The sequence below is a fragment of the Aquila chrysaetos genome, chromosome 6 (genome assembly GCF_900496995.4).
Source record: "Aquila chrysaetos chrysaetos chromosome 6, bAquChr1.4, whole genome shotgun sequence".
Taxonomy (NCBI): domain Eukaryota; kingdom Metazoa; phylum Chordata; class Aves; order Accipitriformes; family Accipitridae; genus Aquila; species Aquila chrysaetos.
This window is the reverse complement of record NC_044009.1, coordinates 27402389-27429721: the sequence shown is the minus strand read 5'-3', so window position 1 is coordinate 27429721 and position 27333 is coordinate 27402389. Positions and strand designations below refer to the sequence as shown.

Below are 27333 nucleotides of genomic sequence, written 5' to 3'. Positions count from 1 at the left end.
TTGAAAAAGTGTCTTTATAAATGAGGTCTGTGAAACTTCAGTTGGTTTTAAACTAGTATTAATGTAATATTGCACTATTGCATCAAATGCATCAGAAAATAATTGGATTTCCTCTGCCAAAATACCCCGAGAGGAAAAATACCTTTATCACTGAAGTTACAGATAAGCCATTATAAAAAATAGTAATTCAAAATTAGAGAAATTGCTTTATTTGACACATCACTTTCCTCTGGAGAAAATGTGGAAAAACTGAGACAAATAAGTAAATACAATATTTGAATGACAGATCCATCAAGAAAACCTGAAGAGTAATAACAACGCCTGCAGAACAGAGCATTATCTTTACTGTGAGCAAAATATAGTGTGATTTAGACCTACAGTTGTTTGTTTCACACACAGTATTCTAAAATGGTCAGATACCACACCACCTTGCAGTAAATATAATATTGAATTTATCCAGATTAAATCCTGAAGAGCAAGAAGTTAACCAAATTATGCACACAGCTGATTTTGTTTCAATCCAATTCCTTTCTCTTAATAAATTTCATTTTATTACTAATCTTATGGTTTTAAGTTGTTTATGAACTTCATGTTCATAATTTTTCATTAGATGAAAATCTTTAACCTCAAAGGTACTACCAGGGATATTCACATTATTCAAGGTTCTCCATTCAAAGGGAAACAAGACTTAGAAATAAAGCACAAGAGACATGTACCAGTCTTACGTGGGAACAAAACGATTATTAATATAACACAGACTTATGCACATACTATCTTACTTTTGTGTAAGTACTGCTACCAGAAAGAAAGAAAAAAAAAAAAAAAAAAGACTCTTGCTCCTATTAATAATAGTTCAAGAGCAGTTCCCCTTACAGCTACAGTGTGTTATAAAGAGTATTTCGTAAGAAAAATTATACCAACTTTGTAAAAATATTGGGGGAGTGATGATTTTTACTACCATTTATCACAAAAATATAACACAAATGACATTTGGGGATACAGACCAGAACAAATTTATATTAGATTTTAAAAAGATGATTTTTATTAAGCACAAACAGCTTTTAATACATTATCAATACAAATAGGAAAACATCTGTTTAATGAATTTGATATATCAAAGATTTGATGGGGAGGTTGCATACTGGCACAATAAAAATGATCTTTTTTTTTTTTTTAAAAGTATTTCAAATTAAAATTATAGGGTCACCACTGTCTACACTGCAGGAACTTTACCTACAGTCTAAAATTACTACATCACCTGGGCATAGGGGGAAGCAAAGAACTACAATTTCATAATATGGAACTCCTAACACTTTCATTAGCACCAGTCAAAGCTTGCATCAGCTGTTTAATTAAGAAGCAGCTGACAGGTCAGGTAAAGCTTTACAGCAAATTTCAGTGCAAAGTTTACAGTTCCTTTTCATAAGATACTTGGAATCTATGGTTTCATAGCATGTTAAATAATTATGGCTTGATAGATGTACAGTGTTAAGATGCTGAGAACATTTACTCTGAAAAAAGATGAGACTTATAACGGCTGTGAAATGCATTTTAATATATTATGCCAAATTCTGTAATATGCAAACAACATGCTGGATTACAAACTGAAGTCCTATTATGAATTCATAGAGAAGGGTCAGTATTAGCTCTCTGGGGTAGTGGCTTCTGGTTGTCTCAGCTGCTGCTTTTTCAGGCTAACTAGCTTCATCTTCTCTCTAATGTGTTCTGCTGCAGAAGCCATATCACTTGGGCTCCCAAAGTACTGCTCGGACCTAAAAGAAAAAAAAAAAAAAAAAAAAAAAAAAACCAAAACAAACAAAAAAAACCCCAAAAAAACAAACCAACAACACAAGAAGTTACCAGTGAAAAGACAGTATGTGAATATACAGCGAATGGCACTAGAAAACACAAAGTAGATAAGAAAAATAGGCACTTTTTCCTCTGAAATTTAAAAGCCACCTTTAAAAGGCTTTGGAGACACAGTGATGAGACTTGACAGCAGATCTTGATGAAATTATTACAAATACTAAATGACCCTTTTATACTCAAAAGATCCTCTCAACAGCAGGGCGCTGTTCTGTAAGTACAACTAGATACTTCCAAACACTTCTGGCTACCTCCCAAGTCAGTCTGGCAGTTTTGAGTACTATGACAATCAAGGAAATCTGTCTATACATGAATTCTGAGGCTATGCAATTGCTGCATTATCGAAGGACTGTGTGTATGTGAAGTCAGCCACATGCTGTCAAACTATGTCATCTATCTATCAAACTGCAAAGAACACATGGCTTGTAAGTTGATTTCTCCCATTCAAATACAGCAAAAGAACAGCTGAAATGTTAGGGAAACCACTAACCAAGGAGATAGCAAAAGGAGGATTTGAACAGAATATATATTTCAGAAGAACAGGTATCAAATCTAATTACAAAGCACAGAGGTTGAAGACTGGAAATGGTGGTAGGGCAAAGGACTTTGGACAGATTGGGGGGACAGGCATAAGCAGATAGAAAAGTTATTTCACACAGGAGTAGACTAGTTTTACTAGGGAACTCCAAAGACAAAAGATTGCACAGCTCTGTATGGGATCACAGTATGGGCAGGTGTTTTTTCTGATGCAGGTTAGAAGCCATGAGCAGGACAGGGAACAGTGACCTGGACTTCCAAGTAGATACTGACAAAAGTCCAAAGTAGCAAAGAGGTTGATGAAGATGCCTCCAAGCATTTTATGACATTTTGTGTGTTCCTACAATTCTTAAGCTATTTCTACTAATCAGTGAACCCCTTGCAAATTGTTTTTTAAATGCTTCAAAAATAGAATTCCTAGGGACGATGAGCAGGGGATCCTGGGATTCAGGACAGCTAAGATTCCACTTTTGAGAAAGGGGACACACAGAACTCTGCTGAAATGCCAGAGGGGTCAGAAATAACATTCAGGATTCAGTCAGTCAGCCTAAAATATGAGTGTATATACACCTATAAGAGCATCGTGTTGTGACTCAAACCTCGAAGTGTGGCAAGCGCCTTCTTTCATGGGGAGCTTTCCCAGGTTCTAATATTTGTTTTTACTTTAATAGATATGTTTTAAGAATAAATAACAGTTGCTACTTTTACCAGGTCACTAAAATCTGCTATACAAAAGTTATACCAAAATACTTCAACAAACATAACGCACTTGGGGTTGGTTTTGGTTTTTTTTTTTTTCCTCACAGCTATAAAATCCTCCACTATTTTCAAATACACTACTGAAAGGGCAGTAAAAATCACTACTAGTTCAGGCCTCGGTCCATCTTCACGGGTAGCACTCCTTACTGAAGGAAACTATACTGCACAGGGAACATGATATTTTGGAAATTAATTTTCACAACCAGCTTTCCGTAAATGTATTTTTCAGATCAACTTTAGGTTACCCATAAGGCAGTTACCTGATACCATCTCATAAGGTTTCAGCCTCTAATTCAAAATACTGATTTCAGATCTCACTCATTATAGTGCGGGATCCTACACACCCAGAGACTACTTCCAAGGTTCGGTTATACTCAGAAGAAATTAACTACAAGCTCAGCATCACAATGGACAAGTGTATTTTACTGAACACAGAGAACTGAGTTTTATTACAGATGAGATTCCAAATTCAATTTGCTTTTGTAGCTCAAGACAGCCACCAATTTTAAATTAGTATGAATAGCTCACGAGGGAAGTACTGTTTTATTTGCTGAATAAATCAAATGTAAATTTATCTTCAATGTACTGGCTTAAGACTTCAGACAGGTAGAATTGCAAATAAATTAATCAAAATACCATGATTCTAATCTGGTATCTTTTTTCAGGGAGAAGATATTAGGACTGGTCCTTCTTGTGTTACTTCTACATACTTTACTGGTGTAAAGACTGCTTAAATCTAATCATTACTGAGTGTGAAAAAGTTACTACTTCGAGAAAGTGGCCACATTGTTTGTGTAAAGTTTGAAATTGGACCTGCCTGCTTTCCGTGAAAAGATGGGAAATAATTTTTAATGATTATCAGTGCACTGCTTTTTTAATTTCAACAATAAGCATTCAAGATTCTTCTGCTTATGAGACTATTATAAAACTTTACCAAAAGCATATTCCGAAGGCACTAGAAAAACATTTTGCATACCCATCAGGATAAACTACAGGCACTGTTAGTCTGTCCAACAGCGATTTCCCAACTGCTTCAATTTCATCAAATCGCTCCATTTCATTAAAAGCTTCAGGCTGCTCTGGACATTCTTGCAAAATCTGTTGAAAAAATAAATAAGGAAATGCAGAAGAAAGTACACAAGGGATAGCATGTAGTTTTTTTAAGTGCCATTAACTGGCAGAGTGAATGCTCTTTCAGCATCTTTACTGCTGCATTCATGTGAGATCAATCGAAATATTCATATAATTCAAGAAAGGACAATATAGATTAAGCTACATTGAGAAGATAGTTCAGGGCTACCACTGTTCTGTACTAGAATGTTTTACTTTACTTCTAAGAGGGAACAAAAAAGAAAAAATAGTCTTGCTAGACAATATTCCAGCAACAAATATAAAATGCATAAAAATAGTAACCCGCATCATTAAACATACAAGACAGTCATATGAGATGGAAGAAACATGGAAAATAAAGGGCCCCTTACAAGCCATTTCAAAACTAAAATCTACATCTGGCACAGAACAAGTGGGATTAAAAAAGTCTGAAAACAAGTGTTTCCAGACAGGATTGGGGCCCAATCTTAGTACTTAGCTCTATATTTTCTTCCACTTCTTCCTCTGCCACTTCTTACTTTTTTCCAAAGCAGCATGGATATTAACAGCATATTTTCCTCACAGACTCATTAATATGTCACAATAGTGCTAGGAGAATTATGGTTTTGAACAAGAGCATTATTTTTTCAGCCATCCATTTACTTTTTTTAAACTTACAATTGTCTAAAAACATAGCAATTAGCTACTGCAATAATGAAAGAATGCTCATAATATGGACTGAGACAATCAACTCTTAGGAGTTTATGAACCACTGAATTCTAATTTGGTATCAGGTAAAACTTTTTTCAGTCATCTGTGGCAGCACAGATGATATATTTCTGCTTTTGTGAAGCTCCATCAACTCCCAATGCCTACAAATTCAAAGTATCTTCCATTAATACAAACAAGAATTGAATGAAAGCAAGGAGCATACGAATCAACTTTGCATCCATGCTCTCCTTCAGTGACAGAATGAATTTATTTTCTTTTATCATGTCCAAGGTTGGCTTTTTTTGCACTTATATGCAATTTTATTGTCAATATTAGAGATACATACTCTAAATTGCTTTTCTGAAATGTATCACTTCACAGAAAGAATGGTCCCTGGACGAAAAGGCCATATCTCTCATGATCTACATTAATGGATATTGTCTCGAATTCAGGCATTTGAAAACTCTCAGCATTCCCTCCCTTCAGCAAGCTGTTAACAAATAGCTACTATTCCCCATAACATTGTTATCGATTGCTCATCCTCCTCTGTGGCTTCTAGCACCATCCAACTGGGCACAGTGGTGAGACAGTTGGTTACAGGAGTTTGAAAACCATAGCAAGGTAGAGGTGTGTTTTGAAGAAAGCATGTGGGGCAGTACATTCCTCCCCCCATCCTGCCAGCAGGAAATGAAACTTCTCCAGGAAGGGAGAAGGGGAAGGCAACCCTGGAGGCTGCAGGTTGAAATTTGAACTGGCTAATCGAGATGCACCAGGTACACCGAGGTGACCCTCCTAGCCAGCAGAATTTAATGACCACAGGTCAGATTCCACAGGGGTATAAACAGGGTCCCGCCGGAGGACATGCTGGAATCAGTCGTCCTCGGAGCAGCGGGTCTTCAGTCGGGGACTCCCCCTCGGGCCGGGGCACCGCCCGAGGTAACTCCTCGAGGGAGAGAGCCCTCAGCTTTTAGGGGAGCGATATGCGCATTTTGAGCCATCACTTTAAATCTTGGGGATTCTTAAGTCGGCCATGTAGTATTAATTCTCTTTACATCATTGAGCCTGTGGTTTTATAAAATGTTACCAGAATTCTAACTAACTTTTGCTGAAGAATAAATCTGAGTTTTAACACCTGTTGGATTTGGTTAGTCGTGCATCCGTAACGGCATGTTCAACACCCTCCAAATGCAAAATACAAGATGCAGCAACATAGCATGCATGGAAACTAAACTGGTGAGAGTTGCATTCATTTACGCAGTTTGTGAGAAGGATATCACATTAAAAACGCACACAGCTTAAAAGGCAATACTCCTTTTAACTCTCCAAAGATCTTAAATGACCCCGTAGCTTTGTATTATAGCCTGCACAAAACCACAAAGCAAGAAGTGTTCCTTGCCTTTAAGAATTACAGTCTAACACACACAAAGAAATGCTTTATGATCAACATAAGAGTTCCCCTCTGAAGAGTTAAAAAAAAAAATTCTTCCAGCCCCAACTCAATGCACCTGAGCTTCAGGGCTGCTGTTTACCTTTTTGTTAAGCAGGCCCTATACCAATATAGGTATGCTAGCAAGAATTGCATTAAGTATTGAAATTAACAATTAGAAAAATATGCTTAAATTCTTCTTTCTGCTTTTTTTTAATATTTAGAAAGGGGCAATAAATACACACTGATAACTTTGTTTTTCTTACATTTTGCTTGCTTAAAGAAATTTTTCTTCTTAAAAACACAACACTCACCTTTTCAGCACTTGAATGAAATGCAACAGCTGTTTCCAGCCGGTGTACTCTTTCTTCAGAAGTTATTGTAAACTGTTTCCACACTCTGTTCAGTCTTGGAAGCGTGTCCCCTGAGGACCTCGAAGTGCACCGCAGGGACTGGCACAGGACAACAGTTGCCTGCAGTAACTGTCTCCCATAATCGTAAGTACTCTAAAAGTTGGAGGGGATGGGAAAGAAGGTACACGTAAAAACTCTGTGTTTAATTTAGTAGCTAATTAACATCTTAAAACAACAGCAGACAAGTTTATGAAAGCTCCTCAATTTAGGCCCACAAAGTATATTGAACTAATCTGGTCTACTAGAAAATGCTGATGAATAAAATTGTAATGACCAAACAGTGCTTTTGCTCTTAAACAAAAAAAAAAAAAAAAAAAATCCCCCGTTTTCTAGCTGTCCTGGTTTCAGCTGGGATAGAGTTAATTTTCTTTCTAGTAGCTGGTATAGTGTTATATCTTAGATTCAGTATGAGGAGAATGCTGATAACACACTGATGTTTTCAGTTGTTGCTAAGTAGTGTTCAGACTAAGTCAAGGATTTTTTAGCTTCTCATGCCCAGCCAGCAAGAAGGCTGGAGGGGCACAAGAAGTTGGGAGGGGACACGGCCAGGGCAGCTGAGGCAAAGTGACCAAAGGGGTATTCAATTCTATGTGACATCATGCCCAGTATATAAACCAGGGGGGAGTTGGCCTGGGAGGGATCGCTGCTCAGGAACTAACTGGGCATCGGTCAGCGAGTGGTGAGAAATTGCATTGTGCATCACTTGTTTTGTATATTCCAATCCTTTTTATTATTATTGTCATTTTATTATTGTTATTATTATCATTATTAGTTTCTTCTTTTCTGTTCTATTAAACTGTTCTTATCTCAACCCACGAGTTTTACCTTTTTCCTTCTAATTCTCCCCCCCATCCCACTGGGTGGAGGGGAGTGAGTGAGTGGCTGCATGGTGCTTAGTTACCGGCTGGGGTTAAACCACGACACTAGCATTCACACTGGCAAAAGAACAGAGCTTCCTGAAAATTTCAAATAGCTGCTTGGATCTTACGTGGGATACTTGATATCTACTGCCAAGATGACTATCTCACTGACTTCACTGTTACCATGTTTGTAGTCACCCAGCATCCAGGTGCATTGTGGCGCATCATTGTAACAGTAAGCTACTCTCCTGTCATCGTCAGTTCTAATTCATCAAAAGAGAAAAATCAGTTCCAGTGTAACAGGTGCAATTAAAAAAACATCACATCTGTTAATTGGCAAGTCTGAATTAGTCATTCCTAAAAGCAGTATACATCTGAAAAAGCACCTGAAAAATGCCCAGCTTGTACATTTCTATTCTTAGGCGAAATTCTTTCACATGTACCCGGCATCTGTTTGCATATTCCGGATTTGCAAACAGGTGTGCAAACATGCCCTATGGCTTCAGTGAATTTCAGTAGACTCTTGTACAGCAGGATTCATTAGTTGGCTGCTACAATCAAGAATTAAAGCTGTCAGTTGTGTCCAACCCCTAACTCTGCTAGTGCCAAAGCTTCTTGTATGAGCAGGACCATCATACACCAGCAGTCAACTCTATCTGGAAAACCAATAGAAAGACAGGCTCTGTTTCATGAAGTACAGCACAAAATAGACTGAAACCAAGTGGCTCAGCCATATTTCAGTATGTTATTGCAGTAATTCAAAAGTCATTATAAAGACCATTTGAAATATATGCCTTTTAAGAAAGTCAATGTGAACTTTATATTTTGTGGTTTACATTGCCTATGTGAAGTAGATAAACTTAAGGTAGTAAACTGCACCGTCACTATTGTGGATGGAACTTCAAAAATCTCATTAGGCTCATCACCAATTCCAGCAATCACGGTTTCTTCATTCAAGCATTGAGGCAAATCATTAAGAATAGCAACATCTGTTCCACGATTGTCCATACAGGTACCAATTCTATTCAGGAGATCTTCTGAAACTGTACAAAAACAATATTGCTAAAAAAATAATTCATTTCACCTGTGCGACATCAACAAATTTTCGATGTTTCTCCAGTAAAACTTTTGTTTCTTGAGCATCATCTCCCAGTCGAATGTGTGTCTTCAACAGAGCATCCAACAGTTCACTTAACCATTCTACTGCCTTAAAAACAGAAGTCAAAAGAACAAAATTAAATTGAAAAGAAATTAATCCAGAAGGGTGAAGTAACTTCAGTACTAGCATATACTTTTGATATAGAAAAAATTTGAGATATCACAAACTGGTAGATCATGCATGCAATCACCAAATGCACTATTTTTAGTCATTGCTATATTCTTTATTTTCACTGTACAAATTCACTAAATAAAACTACATTTGAAAGCCATAAAAATAATACTGTACAACTGTCAACTCCCATAAATTTAACCAGTGGACAACAAAGACCAGAACGATGAAATTCCGTAGGCTTTTCCATACCTGAGCAGCATCTTCTTCGCATTTAAATAACTGTACCATCTGAAGCATCTTCAGTCGCCGCACGTCCACCATATCCTCACACCTTAAAGAGTAGCACAGAAAGACTCACTAACATACATATAGCAGACACAATACGTTATGAGTTTGACAGTGATGTTTTCAGTGAACAGCATTAAGATGCAAGTGTTCATGAATCACAATGGTTTGGGTTGGAAGGGACCTTAAAGATCATCTAGTTCCAACCCCCCTGCCATGGGCAGGGACACCTTCCACTAGACCAGGCTGCTCAAAGCCCCATCCAACCTGGCCTTGAACACTTCCAGGCATGGGGCATCCACAGCCTCTCTGCGCAACCTGTTCCAGTGCCTCACCACCCTCACAGTAAAGAACTGCTCCCTTACATCTGATCTAAATCTACCCCCTTTCAGTTTAAAGCCATTACCCCTTGTCCTATCACTACAAGCCCTTGGAAAAAGTCCCTCCCCAGCTTTCCTGTAGGCCCCCTTTAGGCACTGGAAGGCTGCTGTAAGGTCTCCCCAGAGCCTTCTCCTCCAGGCTGAACAACTCCAACTCTCTCAGCCTGTCTTCACAGGAGAGGTGCTCCAGACCCCTGACCATCTTCGGGGCTCTCCTCTGGACTCACTCCAGCCGGTCCCTGCCCTCCTTGTGTTGGGGGCCCCAGAGGTGAACACAGTACTGCAGGTGGGGTCTCACAAGAGCAGAGTAGAGGGGGAGAATCACCTCCCTCGACCTGCTGGTCGCTCTGGATGCAGCCCAGGATATGGTTGGCTTTCTGGGCTGCGAGTGCACATTGTGGGTCATGTTGAGCTTCTCGTCAACCCCCAGGTCCTTCTCCACAGGTCTGCTCTCAATCCACTCATCGCCCAGCCCGTATTTGTGCTTAAAGGTGATTGAAACATTTTTGTGCTGCTTAGATTGGCCAAAATATATAATGCCTCACGTAACAGTAAGAAACATGCAATAAATAGAACTGAGCACTACAACCCACCAAAATCATGATCCTAAAGACTCCTGATATGGCTAAGTTACAGACAGTAATACCAGCAATAGCTACAAGACCTTCCAGCAGCCTTGCAGGTTCCTTACCTTGTTGCACCTTGATTTGCCACACAGAGGCTTACATTGCTAAGACAGACTTTATCCTACTCCAGTCTAGGTGAAAGCTGGCTTAAACCTGGCATAATTCTGAACTGTACTGTGAGCTGGTGGTGAAGTTTTCTTGGTGAATAAAACGAGGACTGTCTAAAAGATGTTAACACATATTTCTGTTTTTCTTTTTAGATAACTAAAGATTGTAATAATTGAATCCTTACACGATGAAGTCCTTTGCTACAACTTGTCAGGAAGCATTTCAAAATCTAATTCATATAACAACTAATTTTAATGCTCTTGTTCTGAATTAAGCACATTTTGCAGTTCTTTCTCTAGCTAGAATTAAAAAAAAAAAGTATAGAAAGTTCTTTTCTTTCCACAGTGAGAGCTAAGCTAATACATTCAGCAGAATGACCTTTCCACTTCAATTTCAGAGCCTACTAAGTAGACAGCAAGATTCAGACTCCCATCCAGTGCAAATGGAATTATTAATCTCAACAACAGTTAGCACTATAAGTGAATGCAAAAGGCAGTATGCATGGATCTGTTTTTTCAAACCAGTTGCAAACATAAGCACTTCCAAAGAACAGTTCATTAGCATACTGCGTTTTGTTACATGTCCTGTAGTGCTGTGATGCTTACAGAAAGGAAATTTGTTGCTCTAATAGTGCAGGAAAACAGTTTATGGGTTCCAAAAGCATAACTAAAACAGCAAAATGCCCCTAGAAATAAACATTATACTACATGTGTATATAAATAATAAGAAACATTCAATACAATTTGAAAAAAAGTGTTGCAAAAATTACTACTAAATGCGACTGAGAGATAGTCCTTATTATATTTTTTTGTCTCTCCTCCAGGGTGAAGAACCACCTTGTTTAATCATTCATCATCTGGAGGCTGCTTCATACCTTTGTCTGAACATTTTATTGACTTTTTGATCCTCTAATTGACTTCCCACAATTCTTCTAAGAACAGGGACCAGAATTGTGTAACACTTAAAACAGAAATGGACTACAAATCTATACAGTGACACAATGACATTTTCCTTTTAACTTTCTATTCCTTTTCTAATAGTCCTTAGCGTTCTACTTGCTTCTCACAGTATGACTGAACGTTAAAGCAATTTTTGCAAAAGTCTTCCAACATTTATCTTTAACAGCTGGTTCAGAGTCCCGTACTATGTATATAGTTTTTCCTTCTCCCACGTGCATTTCTTTTCTCAGTACTGAAATCCAACTGCCATTTTACTGCACAGTGACACATGGTCCTCTACAGCTCTTTGCAGTTGGCCCTCTAAACACAAGTGCTGCTCAAGTAAATAGGATTCAGAGGACATACTTAGAACAGTACCTTCTCTAAACACTACCAAAACACATGGTTTCTTACACTAAGCTCCCTAAGAAAACAAATTGTGAGTGGCAGAATTAATTCCTCAATTGAGCAACTTGATGCTCATTAGACCTCATCGTTCCCTAGAAGCACCTTTTCGTTCAGCCATTGCCCTCAAAGTTCAGGCACTTTCTATGGAGAGTACTTTATTGTGTCAGGGGTTCCAGCAGTAATAATGAGCAACATCATCTAATTCTCTCACACTGTTGAGTAGAAAAAAATGCAGTACTATAGCCAATCCAGTACTACTACATCTTTAAAAAAAAATACTCAATGAAAGGCTAGGAGGAAGAAGGTGATGGCAAAATCCATCCTTCTTGCAAATTCAACTCCCCCCAGCATTATTCCCTACTACAACTTCATTCTCCACTCTATCTTTTTCCAAAACTCACAAAAAAAAACATTTTGAAAACTGAACTCTCTGCCTCCATTCTGTACCCTGTCCCCCGACACCATCCCATCTTTATTCCTATCTTCAGGAGTGAAAATGCCATGCTTAAAGGATAGAGGTTGTGAAAAAGGGGATAAACAAGTCTGTACATAATTAATACAGAATTTTAGGGCCATCATCACTACTGTAGTCTTATACCTTCCATCTCAAGCTGCTAACATTTAAATGATGCCTCTTGCATCCATTCCATAACTCCATATAAAAGGAATGTGTAATTCTTGAGCATTTACAAGTACAGGAAAGCACTCAAATACTCCATCCAGTACTGAAATACAACAGGTGCTTGGATTTAGGAATATGCTACAACAGATTAGGCAGGAAGGCTTCTGTCCCATTTAAATATACCACAAATATAAATTACAGTTGCACTACATCCCATAACTGAAGATAAAGCAAAATGGTCTCTTAAAAAAAAAAAATATATACATTTACATATAATAAAGTGACCTATCAGCACATGAAAATCTTAATGACTAGAACTGTTGTTATTACCTTTGTTTTCTAAGCTGCATATCTTCCATCACTCCTTGGATATGGTCCACATTTTCTTTGTTTTCAATGGTCACATCTTTTCCATAGGCCCAGGATGCTTGATTAGATATTTGATCAAGAAGACTTTGACCTTTCTCACGCAAGCCTTGCAAGCCTAAGTCTAAAGAAAAAAAGAAAAAACAAGTCAATGGTCACTTACAAATTTGTTATTCTTTTCCCCAAAGGAGAGATGTGAAACGCAACAGAATCTGAGATGGAAGGCTGGAAAGTGAGAAGGACATTACTATCTGTCTTCACTGCCCTTCGAACTTTTGAGTGAGTATTTGTCTATATTAACGAAGAGCTAAGGCTTTGCTATTCTATGACCTAGCAGATAACAAGAAAAGGAATAAAAGCTGACACTGAGTATTAACTTTTCAGCATATAAATAGCTAATTAATGTCTTTAATCCACACAGTTGCACAATACCTAAAATATTTATCACAGCTAAGCAGTTGCAGCCTAAATGTTCTTCCATGGCTGACAGAAGTTACTACTTCATAACACAACTCATATGGCTGATACATTTTTCTATTCTAAAATATGCCATCCCTTAGAATCTGCTGTTACATCTATTATTTGCAGCTCTACTATCTGTTTTCCTAAAGGAATATCTAGTTTATGCATCAAACTTCTATTCCAATCATAACTACTTCAACCATATATGATTTTGCTTCAAAGCTCTTTCTCCTACAACATATTGGACTAGATGATCATTGTAGGTCCCTTCCAACTGAAATATTCTATTCTATATACTTGACAGTGTAACAACTTTAAATGTACCATTTATTAACATATACATTCAAAACTACTGCAAAATACTCAGTACAAGCATTCTAAAACTGAGTTGATAACAATCATCAAGGGGTCAGTTCTGGAGACAAAGATCATCTAAGCACTATATTCTCAAGATGTTAAGGATGATTAGTGGGGGAAAAAGTTTGTTTACAGATGAAATGGATGATAATGGTATATATGTATTATATATAAAACATTTAAAAAAACATTTCCAGATCATTTTCCCAGACAGAACTACTATGCAGTAAATAGCATAAGCAAGTCATAGGTAGTTAGGTGAAACATTACTTAGCTAGGAATCAGAAGAGATAGTCTTTTTTCTGCTGTCTTTTTTTAAAGGGGGTGGTGGGATTACTGATTTTTTTCCTGTAATGCATTCATTAGCATTTATCTGAAATGCAGAAATATTTTGCTTACCAACACTTTTCAACTTCTCTTCCAGTAGTTTTAAAGTTTGTTGAATTGATGCTCCATCTGCTGGTGCTACATCTACACACAACATTCCTAGTAGGCCATCCAATTGCTGAGACAACTAAAATGAAAAACATAAATGTTGATATTTAAAAAGAAGTTTGAGCTTCAGATGGTTGGGTCTGCAATCTTTTTTTAAATGTTTGGAGATCTGTCATTTTAGAAGTTCCTCTTTGCATCTACAGGAAATGAAAGTCAAGTTGAAAGATAAACAACCCATCTGCCTATAAAATTCCAAGAGCATACACCCCTAGACTGGGCGAGGCAGGTAGTCAAGATCTTATTTTTTTTTTAGACAAGTACAGGAAAGGAATAAATGCCAATTTAAAAAAAAAAACTATGAGAAGTACACTAAACCATGGTTCAATTAAAGCATATGCCTCTAAATTAAAAAACAAACAAACAAACAAAAAAAACCCCCAAAAAAACCAACCAAAAAAAAAAACCCACACAGAAAAACCAAGACGGGGGATGGGGGGGGGGAATCAACTTTTTAACTAATAACCATTTTATTTCAAATGCTATTGAAATGTAAGACATATTACAAAGCACTTCCCTCTTAAAAAAAGGGAAATCCATCTTCCCAGTGTTTCAGTTATAGTAAATGAAGACTTACGGCATTTTCCAAGTGACATTGTATTTCCCCTCACCCCCCTCAATTTTTTCCAATGTGTTCAACAATCCTAATACTAAGGCAATAATATATTGACAGGTGAGCTGTGGAAAGTTAAAAACTTACATCCTGGGCAACACTGTGGAATTCAAGTGCTGCTTGTAATAGATTCTGCCTGAATTCCAGCTGACTAGCCTGCCGATAACACACATCACTCAGCTGTTGCTGCAATGCTTTCAATTCCACAAGGTCCTCCTCATCCCCTGCATTTAGAAGAGCTGCTATCTGCTGATTAAGCTCAACATAAACTGCAAACCACTCCTACAAACACAGGAAAATTAAGCATTAAAATAATACCAAACATAATTCTATTTCTCTTAAAATGGCATACATCTAACTGCAGACTAATAAATAATCAGATTTAAAAAGTAACTTATTACAGCTTACGCAATAATTATGAAATCTCACGCAGGAGGAAAAAACATTCTTAATTTCAAATCAACTCAAGAAGTGCAGAAAGATGGGAAGGTTACAAGGCATGGCTACTAGCTCCCAGCACAAACTCCTACTCAAACTATTTTACTGAACCAACAGAAGTATTCTACCAATTTTAAACAAATTTCTAACGCTTACATGCCTATAGTGCTCTATTGAAACAGAAGACCTTCTCCCAAGTGATAAGCTATTACAAAAAGCTGTTCATAGGACTATCTAGGTGTTACTTTCAGTGTCGTGATTGAAACCAGCAATAATTTTCTTAAAACATTTAGGAAAAAAAAAAAAAAACCTACTGTTGATAAAGTGGAAGTAATCTCTATCTTCTGAATAAAACAGAGTATCCATGTACAGAAACTTCAAAATGATCCTTGTTTCTTATTTAAATAAAGATTTACACTACTCAATTCAAAACGTGTAGATTTATTTTTCAAGTGCTTTGATTACTGAATACATACATAGGAGTTAGTTATGTTGTCATGGTGGTATATTTGCAACAGAAAATAGTTCAAATTTTTAACAATTCCGGGAGATTTAAAAATGACTTGATACATCAAGATCACATTCACATCTTGCATGACTGAGATGCCTGTAAAGCAAAACATGTTTGCTCAACAACTTTTACTTTGGCCTACAGTAAAGTGACCTTCAAACGCCCTATGCATTTCTAATGCTATGGAATAGCACCATCTATTGGCCTAAAACATCTGATTTTATTAGTATTGTCACACTCCTATGGGGATGTTTGCAATTTTTTAAAATTATGCATTCAGTTTTTGCATCATTTATTTACAAAGCATGCAAAATATAGAGTATAAATATCCATATTCTGAAATTTTTTTTCTTTTTACCCGAAGCTGCCTCTACCATCTGCTCACAGGAAGAAATAAGAGTATGAAAAGATGCAAAGAGGGAAAAAAAAGTAATGACAAAGTTAAATTAGCAATCAGCCAAAAATTTAAGAGCAGAATAAATCTCTCATCTACCCCAAAAGGGGCAACTAAGATGACATAATACGGAAATGTCCATTGTCACGCATGTACTATAGTTTAATAAACTCAGTTTACACAACATAACTCTTGTTATTACCTTTAGACATTGAACATACAAATCTAGCTTATTGAGTGTGACAAGTTAACTATAATATGAGAAGTCAAACAAAAAATAACCTGGATTAATAATTTTTAGTATTATGTAAAACAGTTGCAATGATTCATTTTGTTCAAGCTTTCAGTGAAATTAAGACACTGGCAAACCAGATATATGAAAAGTGTGTTTCTGATCCTTTCCGTAGGGGAAGTTAGGCACAGCTGTACATGACAGCTCAAAACCATGGAGAAAAGGCCAACATTTGCTCAAAAATAACAGTTCTAGTATATTGCTCATGAATAAGAGAGACAGAAAATGAAAACCCCCAAAACCAAACAAGAAACAAACCAAAACAAACACCCTATGAAAATTATTTTTCACTTCAGAGTAAACTGAAGTAGAAAAAGCCTATCTTTAAAACAAATCAGTTTTTCAAGTTTCTTCAAAATAGAAATAATCTAATCAACAATAAATAGGAGATTATGAAAGAAAGCAAGCATACAAGCTGTCAATTCAATTACTAGGAGAGAAAAAAAACAGGAAAATAATGAAAAAGGAAGAGTACACTCAGCTGTTATGAGGTGTTTAGGGGAAAAAAAAAAGATCAAAGGAGAAGGCAAAGCACGTTTTTCCAGTGCTGTTAGCAAAAAATGGCTTTAATTTATAAACAGGCATCTAAATTTAAGCTAGGCCAGTGGTCTCCCAATTACATATTTTGGTATGAAATAAAAAATAATTTTTCTGACTGTTGCTCATGACTGTAAAGGGAACTTCGGAAAAGTGGGCAGAATTGTCAATGTCTACATCCAGGAAAGTCAGAAAAGAGGAAAAGCACTGTAACACTCCCCTTGGGAACATTGCGTATTCATATCCCAATTATAGTTAATCATCTGATGGAAAGACAAAATTCTACTGAACCTTAGGAAGTCTTCAAAGTTAGAAGCAAAGACATCAAGTCAGTACAGTTACAAAACAGTCTCTTCAAGATTTCATTATGAACATAAACCATATCTGAAGTCTTGATCAATGAAAGCGTTAAGCCAGTTTCAGCTACTGGTAAATGTAGTTTAATAAAGACAAAAATATTAACTTATTCACCTGAGAAGTACAGGACTTCTCAGCCATTTTGGCAGGGAGGAAAAAGGAAATTTACTTCTCCTACTCAACATGAAAATTTAAGAACTGCTGTAACGTAATAAACCCAAGAAAAATCATAGAAAGAAATCAGTATGTTTCTACACTGGCAAACAAAATAAATAACATGTACATATAAGGACCATATTAAGTTCTTAAACTGCTCAGGTACTTTCCTCTGTAAGCCATAAAAAACATGCACTGTGCAAAATTCCTAGATACTCATAACCAAAATACATTGCTCATAACTGCATGTACTTAGAATTATTTTGCTACTTGAAAAGGGTATGGGAAATCTCACACTGTGTTGACTCTCAATCTCTTCATGTTTCTGTTGCAAAGCTTGTGAAGCTCTAATTGAATCGCCTATTCCCCACTGGGTTCTTAGTTGTTCTGATCCAGGTCCTTCAAGCCAATTCACTACCTGTCAATAAGATAAAGATGACAAAAAAAGTAGCAAATCAATTACACAAAAACTGGTATAAAAAGAATTTTGTAACATAAGTAGAAATATTTCAAAGAATACATTTATAAAAAAAAAAAATCTTTTTAGAATCTGTATAAGTCTTGTTGTTGAATCCATTCACATCTTCAAAAGCTTTAAGCAGAAACCACTTTTCATTAACCTCAGCCTGTCAGCTCCATGAAAGCAGATGGCAGCTAGCAAAAGATTTCACATACATACTTGCCATTTCATGTCTCTGTCAATAAATAGCTTAAATGACAATTTTCTTGATAATGGACCTCTTGTGTTCAAACAAGTTGGGGGCGGGGGGGTTGCCTATGTGAATTACAATGCACAGCTGTATTCAACCTCACACCTGAGAGTATTCTCCTGATTTTGTTGAATACAGTAACACTCAAGTACAGGATATGTACTTATTCCAAAATAAAATTTACACAACAACTTAGTATTTTATATATTTATGTCTTTCAACTTGCTCTATTCAAATAACGTAGTCTTAATGGCCACATCTCATGGGATCTGCCTTTGCAGAAATTTTTGCAGGGTCATGGCAATACAATTTTGGACTGCAGTATTGGATTTCTTTTATTATCATTATTATTATTATTTTGAAACTATGTCATTTGATGTTAATATTAACCAAAGCAAAGCAGAGTATCTCAAATTTTAGTTTCCTTATACACATTTGAATTATCAGATGGTATCTATGGCAAAATTTTATGATAAATTTTTAAATATTTAGAAAACAGAGACAGCTGTGATGAAACCTAGTACAAAAGTCACTACTGGAGTCCTGAAGTAAGGAAATGCAGGAATACCCCCACATTCTGAACCTTAATGAAAAAACATAGGAAGCCAGCTTCCTCTCTTTAATGTGACTTTTGTTTAAACAAAGATGACAGAACAGCGTCACATAGGTTTTCAGGAAATATAATACAAAACACACTGTAACACCATAATCATGAAGACAAATGAAAAAGGGACTAATTGAACCATTTTCCCAGTGTTACTAGGCTACATTGCAACAGTAATCAAGAATAACTTTCACCATTACAGAAGGTTACTCAATTCAGCCCACATTTTAGTCATGTCTGTGTCTTCCCACCCCCCTTTTTCACACACACCTCCCCCAGCACTGTTTCAGAGCTTATATTCTTTGCTCCAAAGGCATCCTGAATCTTCCTCACTTTTATAATTTCTAGCACAAATTAGGACTCTACAGTTCTAGGTTCTTTTTGTTTAAAGAGAAACTTCCTGTTGTGCTCAGCACCTCTGCACAGCTGTTGCTGGTTAAATATGGAATGGACCTAGAAGTGAAGGCACCCAGATGTCCCCCTGTAAACCCAGCATGGCCTGGAAAATTCTTACATGGAAATTACAGTTCTCATGCAAGTCTGAAACAGCATGCAAGACTACTGCTTAGCAGTGCCCTCTCTGACCAAGACCACCTCCCCAGTACAAGTTTCCAGGAACTACTGCATTGCCTCTGAAACTGCTTAGCTTAGCACGTGGCCATTCTTGTGTGACAGACACTTGAGCTGAGGAGAGAAGAGTCACTAGGGGACCTGCAGAAAGAAGCGATGTTATTTTCATAAAGTATATTTTTAAATGGTTAATGACTAGACTACTGCAGGGCCTGACATTAATTTTTGTGAATTAAGATTAGAAAAATAGCGATTAGCACCTCTGCCTAAGAAGGGACAAAGCTAGAATTTATAACATACAGAGTTGCTCATCAGCGGTCTGTTTAGTAGAACTGCTCATCAGAAAACATCTGGAAGTCATTGCCATCTTTAACACTGCAGCATGAAAGACAAAGGAAAGGGAAACAAAACTATGGAATAGAAATAAGAGTGTTAGTTAAAAAGAGAGGGTAGGATATTGAAGCCACAAGGAAACAGAGGTGGTTATGGGTAAGAGTGCTTTGAGACAGGAGTAAGAACTAAGCAGTTCACAGTAGGCAGAAGCAGCAAATAGTGAAAATGAAACAGGAACACAAAAGCAAGCCAGGATTGGTTAGCAAGCTCTACAAAGAATAAAATAGGAAAGTAATTGTAATGAAAGCTAACAGGAAATCAAAACACTGAAAAAAAAAATAATCAGCAACACATGGAAAAAAACTTTCTATGTACACACCCATTCCAACTGAAAATACTGCAAGCATGTTATACTGCAACTTCTGTTTGTTTTGGCAAAATAAATTCCATGGCACTTTGCCTCTATTGGTTTCTTCCAGTCCATCATTATCTTCTTACTTTTCTCTGTTAGCCTGATTTTCTCCCATAAACCAAAAGGAAATTAAATCAATTTCTAGATTTACTAAGTTTTTCCCATACATTTGTATGCCATTTAGACAGCTTTTAAATGCACTTTATAAAACTGATTAGCTTGGTAAAACAGCGAAACACATTTTTCCTGTGTACTGAGACTCAGTTCACTTACTATGTACCATCCATAGTGTAGAAAGACCAAACAAGTATTTCTACTACAAATATTGCAAAATGAGGCTGATGTCCCAGTAAACAAGTCAATTTAAATGTCTTAACAATGTCACATTTGCCAAAGTACATTATAAATTTCATTTCAATCAGCACATCTTGTTCAACCACTATAACCCTAATGCAGGAAAAAAAAACCTCACCTGATTATACCCACGGCCATGCTAATATGTTCTACATTGTACTATTTTCATCTCTTACATATTTTTATTATTTCCACCTCAACATATCAAAAAATGACATTTGCTTTTTAAGGGTTTTTTTAATAATAATCTGAATTACTACATAAGTGAAAGCTATTTTCTCAGTAGATTTAGATTTTCACTGCTAGAAATAACAAGATTGGTTAGTTTTTATCTTTACCCATACCTGGAATGCTGTGAAGTGCAAGTACTTGATTTACATTCCTCATGCGTTAGAAATGTCAATGCTGAAAGGTTAAAAGCAATATCCATTCCATTTGCTGAATATTCAAACTATATAGAAGCTTAAAAACATATAAATCTAATTTCAATTAATAAACACAAGAGGAATAAATTGATTCCATTTCCTTGATTTTTGCTACTGAGACTCTGCTGACAACATGTTGAAAGTGCTAATTACATGCCTGTTTCCAAAGGACCAAACCAATTCATTACAACCTTTAACACACGATTGATTAGGAAGGTTTGTATTCATTCTTGCCCGGGTATCCCTGAAATACACAGTTTATTCACTTTAACTTAGTTAAAACACCAAGCATTAGACAAATAAAAGAATAAATAACGGCTTATCTTCAGTAAGAGGAACTTAAAACAACATGGGCAGGGGAAGGTTTCCAACTCTCAAGAAAAATTACAGTCAAATGCGTCTCATTTGTGAACGTTCCTCTCGGCTAACAGGTCAGGCATTTGCCCCTCCAACAGTGTAGCATTACACTGCCTCAGTACACAACAAAGGGACAACGTGAAGGTTCTTCTGCGTGATGGCAAGAGAGCACATTTCTAATCACCTAATCAGAACAGCCTTCGGAAAGTCACTGTCCTAGCCACAACGTAAAGTATCAAGTGAAACAAGCATGTAGCAGTTTGAGGAGTGAAAGGAGGCATGAAGCTCTCACCTCTGATACTCAGTTTTGCAGGAAACACAGTCTGGGACTTGAGCTCAATATTCCGCCTCACAGTATTCAAGAACAACTCCAATCTTACCTGCATTACCTTCTGCTGAATCTCCTCTAGCTGTGTGCGCTTGCTACGTTGTCTGCAAACTTCCTGGTAGCGGGTATATTGCTCTCTGAGTGAGTCCAGTAGCTTCATGACCTGTGGCTGAGCAAGTAGTTCATCATCCATTGGAGACCAGGATACCCCTCCATCTGAACCATTGAATCGACGCTGTTGTAACTCAGATAGTAACTCATGGCCTTTAAGAATACATATAACGATGTGGTTAATTTAGATTCAAAAAACAAGCATAAAAATTATTAGTAAGCGTGCCTGCTTTTAGACCATCCGGTGCTACATTTTTGCAGCTAATGATCTTTCATGCATTGGGCACATTTAATGATACCATTTCATGCAGACCACTGGCTACAGTTTGTGGGGCTGTGTCATAAAATAGGGTAGAAATCATGTGGTATATTGTAGATATATAAAAGAGACACTGTGACCAACATTCATATTGGCAATAGTATTGATTAAATTAAAGAAACAATTGCAAAGCACAATCCTGAGTCTGAAACAACTAAGTATTCTGGTTTACTTCAAAATACTGTGTAGCATCCGAAGTATTTCTCTCAAACAATTTGTATTCTTAGATTAAATGAATGATCTAGAAGCACTAACAAACTGAGCATATAATTTCTCTGTTATCTTTCAGGATCTTTATAGCAAGTACAAAACTTTCACAGGAAGTTTGGAGCTGATACTAAGTATTTTGATCAATATTTTTTTCTCACCTTTTCCTTTGTGCTCTTAAGCACCATATCAGCGTACAGACTCTAGAGTGCAACAATCATATATGCAAAAATAGTATGTTTTGACTCTTTAATCCTCTGTTTAAACTGTTTGAAGAATGTTATCGTTAAGTTGTGGTAAAGTTTTCAGGATGTAAACACTGTACTACCAGTAAACCCAGATCATCAATTTGTTCCCCAAAAGCTCAATGAACAAGTTCGCAAATAAAACAATGTTTGGTCACTAAAGAAATCTTGGTGTAAATGTGGAAATCTGCCAATTCCATATCATCAGTTCTGCAGGTCTTAAAGTGGTAACATGCCAGTTCACTAAAAGAAAAAAAATTACAGCTCGAATAATAATTGTAATACCTCAAGGAAAATGCAGAAATATAGACTCTAAATTCAACTGGTATTATCTAGACAAACAAAATGCCAAAGGCTTTGGAAATTGCAGCAAGTAACTTTAAATTACTCAGCATACATTATTGTGAAATGAACATGTCTTAAGAATTCACATATATTTTGCCATACTATGGAAATAAACACCTTGGATTTTGTCTTTTATAATACTACACAAATAGGTGCAGATAGCTACAGAGCAAACAGACTTAAAGGCTTTTACAAGGCATAGTTCTACTGGGATAATTTTGAATTTCTATTGTATTGTTTCAGCAGTTAAAGGATTAATATTTTCAAGGTAAAAACATTTTTTAAAATGAGATTCTTATCAAAATCTAAGAACTATATATGTGGATTTTGAGCTTTTGAAAGTACTTGTAACTATGGCAGACAGAAGCCTTTTATCTAAAACCTTGGTTTGTTCATATTTACCCGTAAGAGGTAGGAAAGTTTAATTGGTAAGAGTTTAACTTTTTTATTCTCAAAGTTTCAATACAGTGAATCTAACAAAGAAAAGTTGCCTCTTAGGAACTCCCATGATTTAATGGAAGTTATTAAACTTCATAGCTCAAAAAAAATTTCATTATGCCATAATTAAGAAAACAGAAAATGCGTATCAACTAATATTCTTTGGAGCCATCTGCTTACAGAAAACTGAAGTGCTATTTTGTCCAAAAATCTTACCATTAGAGGAGGATACACAATTAGACTAAAACCTAGTGACACTGTCTACAGACACTGCATATTTTAAAAACTTTAAAGACCACAGCAAGGAACTATTGTTTCACCTTTTAACTCAAACAATATTATTCCCAGATCTAAATAAACTAAAATTTTATACAGAGGACATGTAAAGCCAGTAGTTAGTTCTCTGTAGCAAATATTACATGTGATCCGCACATTAGTTTGTAGGAGGCTCTAAGATGAGGATTCTGAGCACTCAGACTCTGATCATCACCTTAACACTATGCACAAATCTTTAAGCAAATTTCTAGTCCAAATCAACAGTCTGTCATACTTTATCATAAACAGGAAATTCACCCTAAAAAAAAAAAAAATTTCAATCAAAAAACCCCAAACTGTTTAATGATGAAGGGAGAGTCTAAGCAGTGAAGAGTCAGAAGACTATGCTTCGCTTTTACAGATGGTCAGCTCAGAACTAGGCTGACTTATTAGAACTGTGTAGGAAAATGCTATCTGATTTGTAGTCATTTGGTGGTATTATCAATGTATTATCAAAATTAAACATACTAATTATAGTAATACTGTAAAGATGTTATCAGGATTATTAAAAACTATTTAAAAAGAGACATTAAGAGTTCATCCATTTATTTGTTAACATCACTTTTTTTTAACCCAAAGATGACATTAATTGATAAGCTTGTTACATTGTGATGATGGCTAAGAATTATTGTGCCCTCTGTGCTTTCACTAGGGGCTTAAAAATTAATAATGTTACTTCATTGACCAACATTATCATTTTTCAACTTACTATACCTGTCTGCAATACCGTCTCAGGATCAACTGATGGAAGGAAGTTCATATCTATTGATCTTGAATAAAGTAACAAACACATAATTAATAATAATAAACTTAGTTACTTAAAGTAACAAATACATTATTAATAATTGATATTACAGTAGCACTAAAAACTTCAACTAAGGCCAGAGCTACCTGATGCTGTTAAGAGACCGTATGTTTCTTTCCTCACTCAGTAAAGTGCTTACTTTTTCAACTCATTGTATCAAAACAGAAGTGCAGCTGCATGTATCCAATTGCCAAATGAGCATCCATCTACACAAATACTGATGAATTTCATAGTCTATGTTATAAACTTCCAGAATTTCTTTACATGTTTCAAAATATTTAAGGCATATCGTAGTTTCAATATCGTTTGGATTTCCGATGAAACTTTATAATCCAAAAGCATTGATTTCAAAAAGCAAATCACAAACCTCTCTTTTTCTTGTTGAGTTCCTTTATCACTTCCATTGTTAATTAGAGCAAGCTCATCCAATAAGGATGTTGATTCTTTCGTGAATTTTTCAAATACCTAAATAAGAGGCAGGTTTTAATTTAAGAAATGAAAATTATATAAGTGGCAGTATTGCAGGCATCAGTGCAAATTTATCCACTAGTTCTGTTAGTATACTTCAGTCTTTACACAGCATAATTATTTCCCAGCATTCAGATGGTAGAGTAGAAAGAGTAGAAAATACAAAGCTTTGTTCAGAGAACACCTAAGAGCACTAAGATTCCTTAGGGAAATAGTAAATGTTACACTGAATATAACGAAGATGGACTGAATTCTGAAATACTGAAAAATTTTGAGATTTCTGCAAAACCTGTAAGTTCTTACGGGCATATTTATTCTACATCTTCATTTAAGCCTTTAAGTAAATCTTAAGAATAATGCTAGAGAATCAAGGCATGTTACACAAGCATCTGACAGCTCACTTGAATGGATTAAAATAATCAACTTTGTGAAGATTCCAGCTTTTAATCGCTACTAATATGGGCTACATTGTAATGAAACCAAGATAAAAGAAAGATATATTGTATCGAAAGAAACACCCTCATCAGTTTCTTTGAATATAGGGGCTTCTGATCTCAGATAACAAGACCTGTATAGTCAGACACTGCATACTGTTCAGATGATTCCCCTGTACCTGACTTCTGAGGGTTGTTTTTCTGGTTTGTGTTTTTGGTTTTTTTAACAGAACCGTGCATGATCAGGTGCCATAAGTGACATGCACAATCATTTTCAGGTCTTTTTGGTGTTAATAAATTATTAATCAACAGCGTGCAGATGAACCTTCCTTAACCTATCTAGGACTAATTAAATTTCAGGGAAAACCAAAATAGACATGAGGTGGACAGCTCTTAAAAGCCAATTTATAAAAGCATGGTTTATAAAATGCAAGCTAAATTCAGTTGTTACAAAAGGAAAAAAAATCCCTAGAATTAAAACGTATAAACAGTTGTTAACTATTTTTCAGCTAGTACCTTAAACAACCTTTCTGCCCTCTTGTCTAGTTTCAGAATTCAGGAGTTACAATAGAGGATGTTTTCTTCATTAATATACAAAACAAGTGAAACAAGGCAAGAGAGCAGAGACGGGAGAAAGAAATTTTCAGTGGTAGTCTGAACCAAAAATAAAGCATAAGTTCCAGCTAGAGTGGAAGTACTGTCCTTATGAATTTTATGAATGCAGGAATAAGCAAGTAGAAGCCAGATTTGTATATACCAGACAAAAAAGAAGGAGAATTAAAACATTAGATTTCCCTTCCCTCTCCTGTGTCCAGGTGCTCTCAGTTTCAGGCAGAGAAGAAGCAAGCTGCCTTGCCCTAATCCACACACACATAAAGGCCATGCAAAGACCAGTAGAAAAAAGCTGCACAGCAGATTATGCTCTCTGCCCTTGGGTCTGAAGACACAATTTGCTGAGATTCAGCAAAAAAGAAACATGGTACACATGATGTAAGCCCTCAAATTCCTTGAGGGGGAAGTACTGCTGTGAAACGGGCTGCAAGGTATGTTTGAAAGCTTTGGGCAGTTGCGGTTGGGACACTGTGGAGTATTCCTTGTCCAGGATCCCACCTGGACATCCTAGCTGGAGATGCACATTTTAAGAATAGATTGCATGGGAAAGGAACACACTTTTTCATTGAAGATTAAATATTGTTTTGAAAATTCAATTAAAGTAACTGAAAACCAAGTATCAATGAACAGATTAAAAACATTCTGGAGTGCTATGCACACCAACATTTGCTTAAACAATTCACATCTATTAATTATTTAGAGGTGTAGGGATGTGTTTACTGCATCTCTATCTACTGGGGAAACTGCACTGACCGAGGTTTTAGTGTAGGACAGCTTAAAAACTGGCTCTCAGTGCATAGGAACCAAGGCCTAAGAGATCACCTCAGAAGATCTGCAGAGTCCAAGTATTTCCTCCTTGTTTTGGATTTCTCCTATCAGCAGCCAAACAATTTTCCTTTGTAGCGACTATACTATACACTCAGGCTCTTCTAGAGTGAGGGTCTACAAGAGAGCTTCATTAAGGAACTTGTTGGTTCAACAAATTGATTACATTAGCTTTTTATCATCCCTTGAGCAAATCCAGTGTTAGTTATCATAAGACTATTCATGCATTTGAACTCCACTACTACACATATGACAATTTCTACACACTTAGCAGTTCCTACACAAATAAAAATTCATGGCTCAAGAATGAGACATTTGGAAAAAAACAAACCAAAACAAAAATCCAGAAAACTAACCAGCCTCTTATTCAACCAATCCATGTGATCATAGGTGAGTGTTCCTCCAAAATCTTCTGTTAGTTGGCATGGTTCTATATATCGAGTCAGCTTGTTAGCAGATACTAAAATAACCTGCAACAATAAAAGAAACCTTAGGTACACTTGTAAGTAATGCTTATATTTTTCCTTAAGTACCTGAAAAGCCTGTTAAGCGCATCCAGAGGTACTGAGCACATCTTTCTGTGATTCAGAGAACGCGACCCTTTTACTGCTAAATGTTTAAATGAAGTAAGGCTGGTTGCAATTAACATGGGCCTAAAACAGACAGGTAATTTTGAAATCCAGTGTATATCATGCATAATCCTGTAGGAGCAACATCTGTACCACCTTGTCTATTTATAATAGGAAAAAGAAATATGTTTCTTTGATATCCGTTTTCTTGGTGGTAACTGATGCTTCTTGATTTAAGTCATACACCACACAATCTGTTTTTAGTGAATAT

The 27333-nt window shown here is 36.3% G+C and overlaps 1 protein-coding gene across 6 annotated transcripts in view; it reads right to left on the bottom strand.

Moving 5' to 3' along the window:
* Positions 1-1019: 1019 nt before the first annotated feature.
* SESTD1 (SEC14 and spectrin domain containing 1) overlaps positions 1020-27333 on the bottom strand; it is a 62323-nt gene continuing 36009 nt past the window's right edge. For 5 of the 6 annotated variants that reach the window (XM_030017920.2, XM_030017923.2, XM_030017921.2 and 2 more), the window contains 13 exons: positions 26850-26963; positions 24522-24619; positions 24064-24119; positions 21422-21633; positions 17572-17694; positions 14679-14873; positions 13886-14000; positions 12632-12791; positions 9184-9265; positions 8746-8868; positions 6703-6894; positions 4139-4260; positions 1020-1772 (listed from right to left, as the gene is read on the bottom strand). In XM_030017920.2, the coding sequence (XP_029873780.1) occupies positions 1643-1772; positions 4139-4260; positions 6703-6894; positions 8746-8868; positions 9184-9265; positions 12632-12791; positions 13886-14000; positions 14679-14873; positions 17572-17694; positions 21422-21633; positions 24064-24119; positions 24522-24619; positions 26850-26963 (1722 nt within the window). In that variant the 3' untranslated portion in view covers positions 1020-1642. The remainder of the gene's footprint in view (positions 1773-4138; positions 4261-6702; positions 6895-8745; positions 8869-9183; positions 9266-12631; positions 12792-13885; positions 14001-14678; positions 14874-17571; positions 17695-21421; positions 21634-24063; positions 24120-24521; positions 24620-26849; positions 26964-27333) is intronic. The other variant, XM_030017925.2, reaches the window with a different exon arrangement.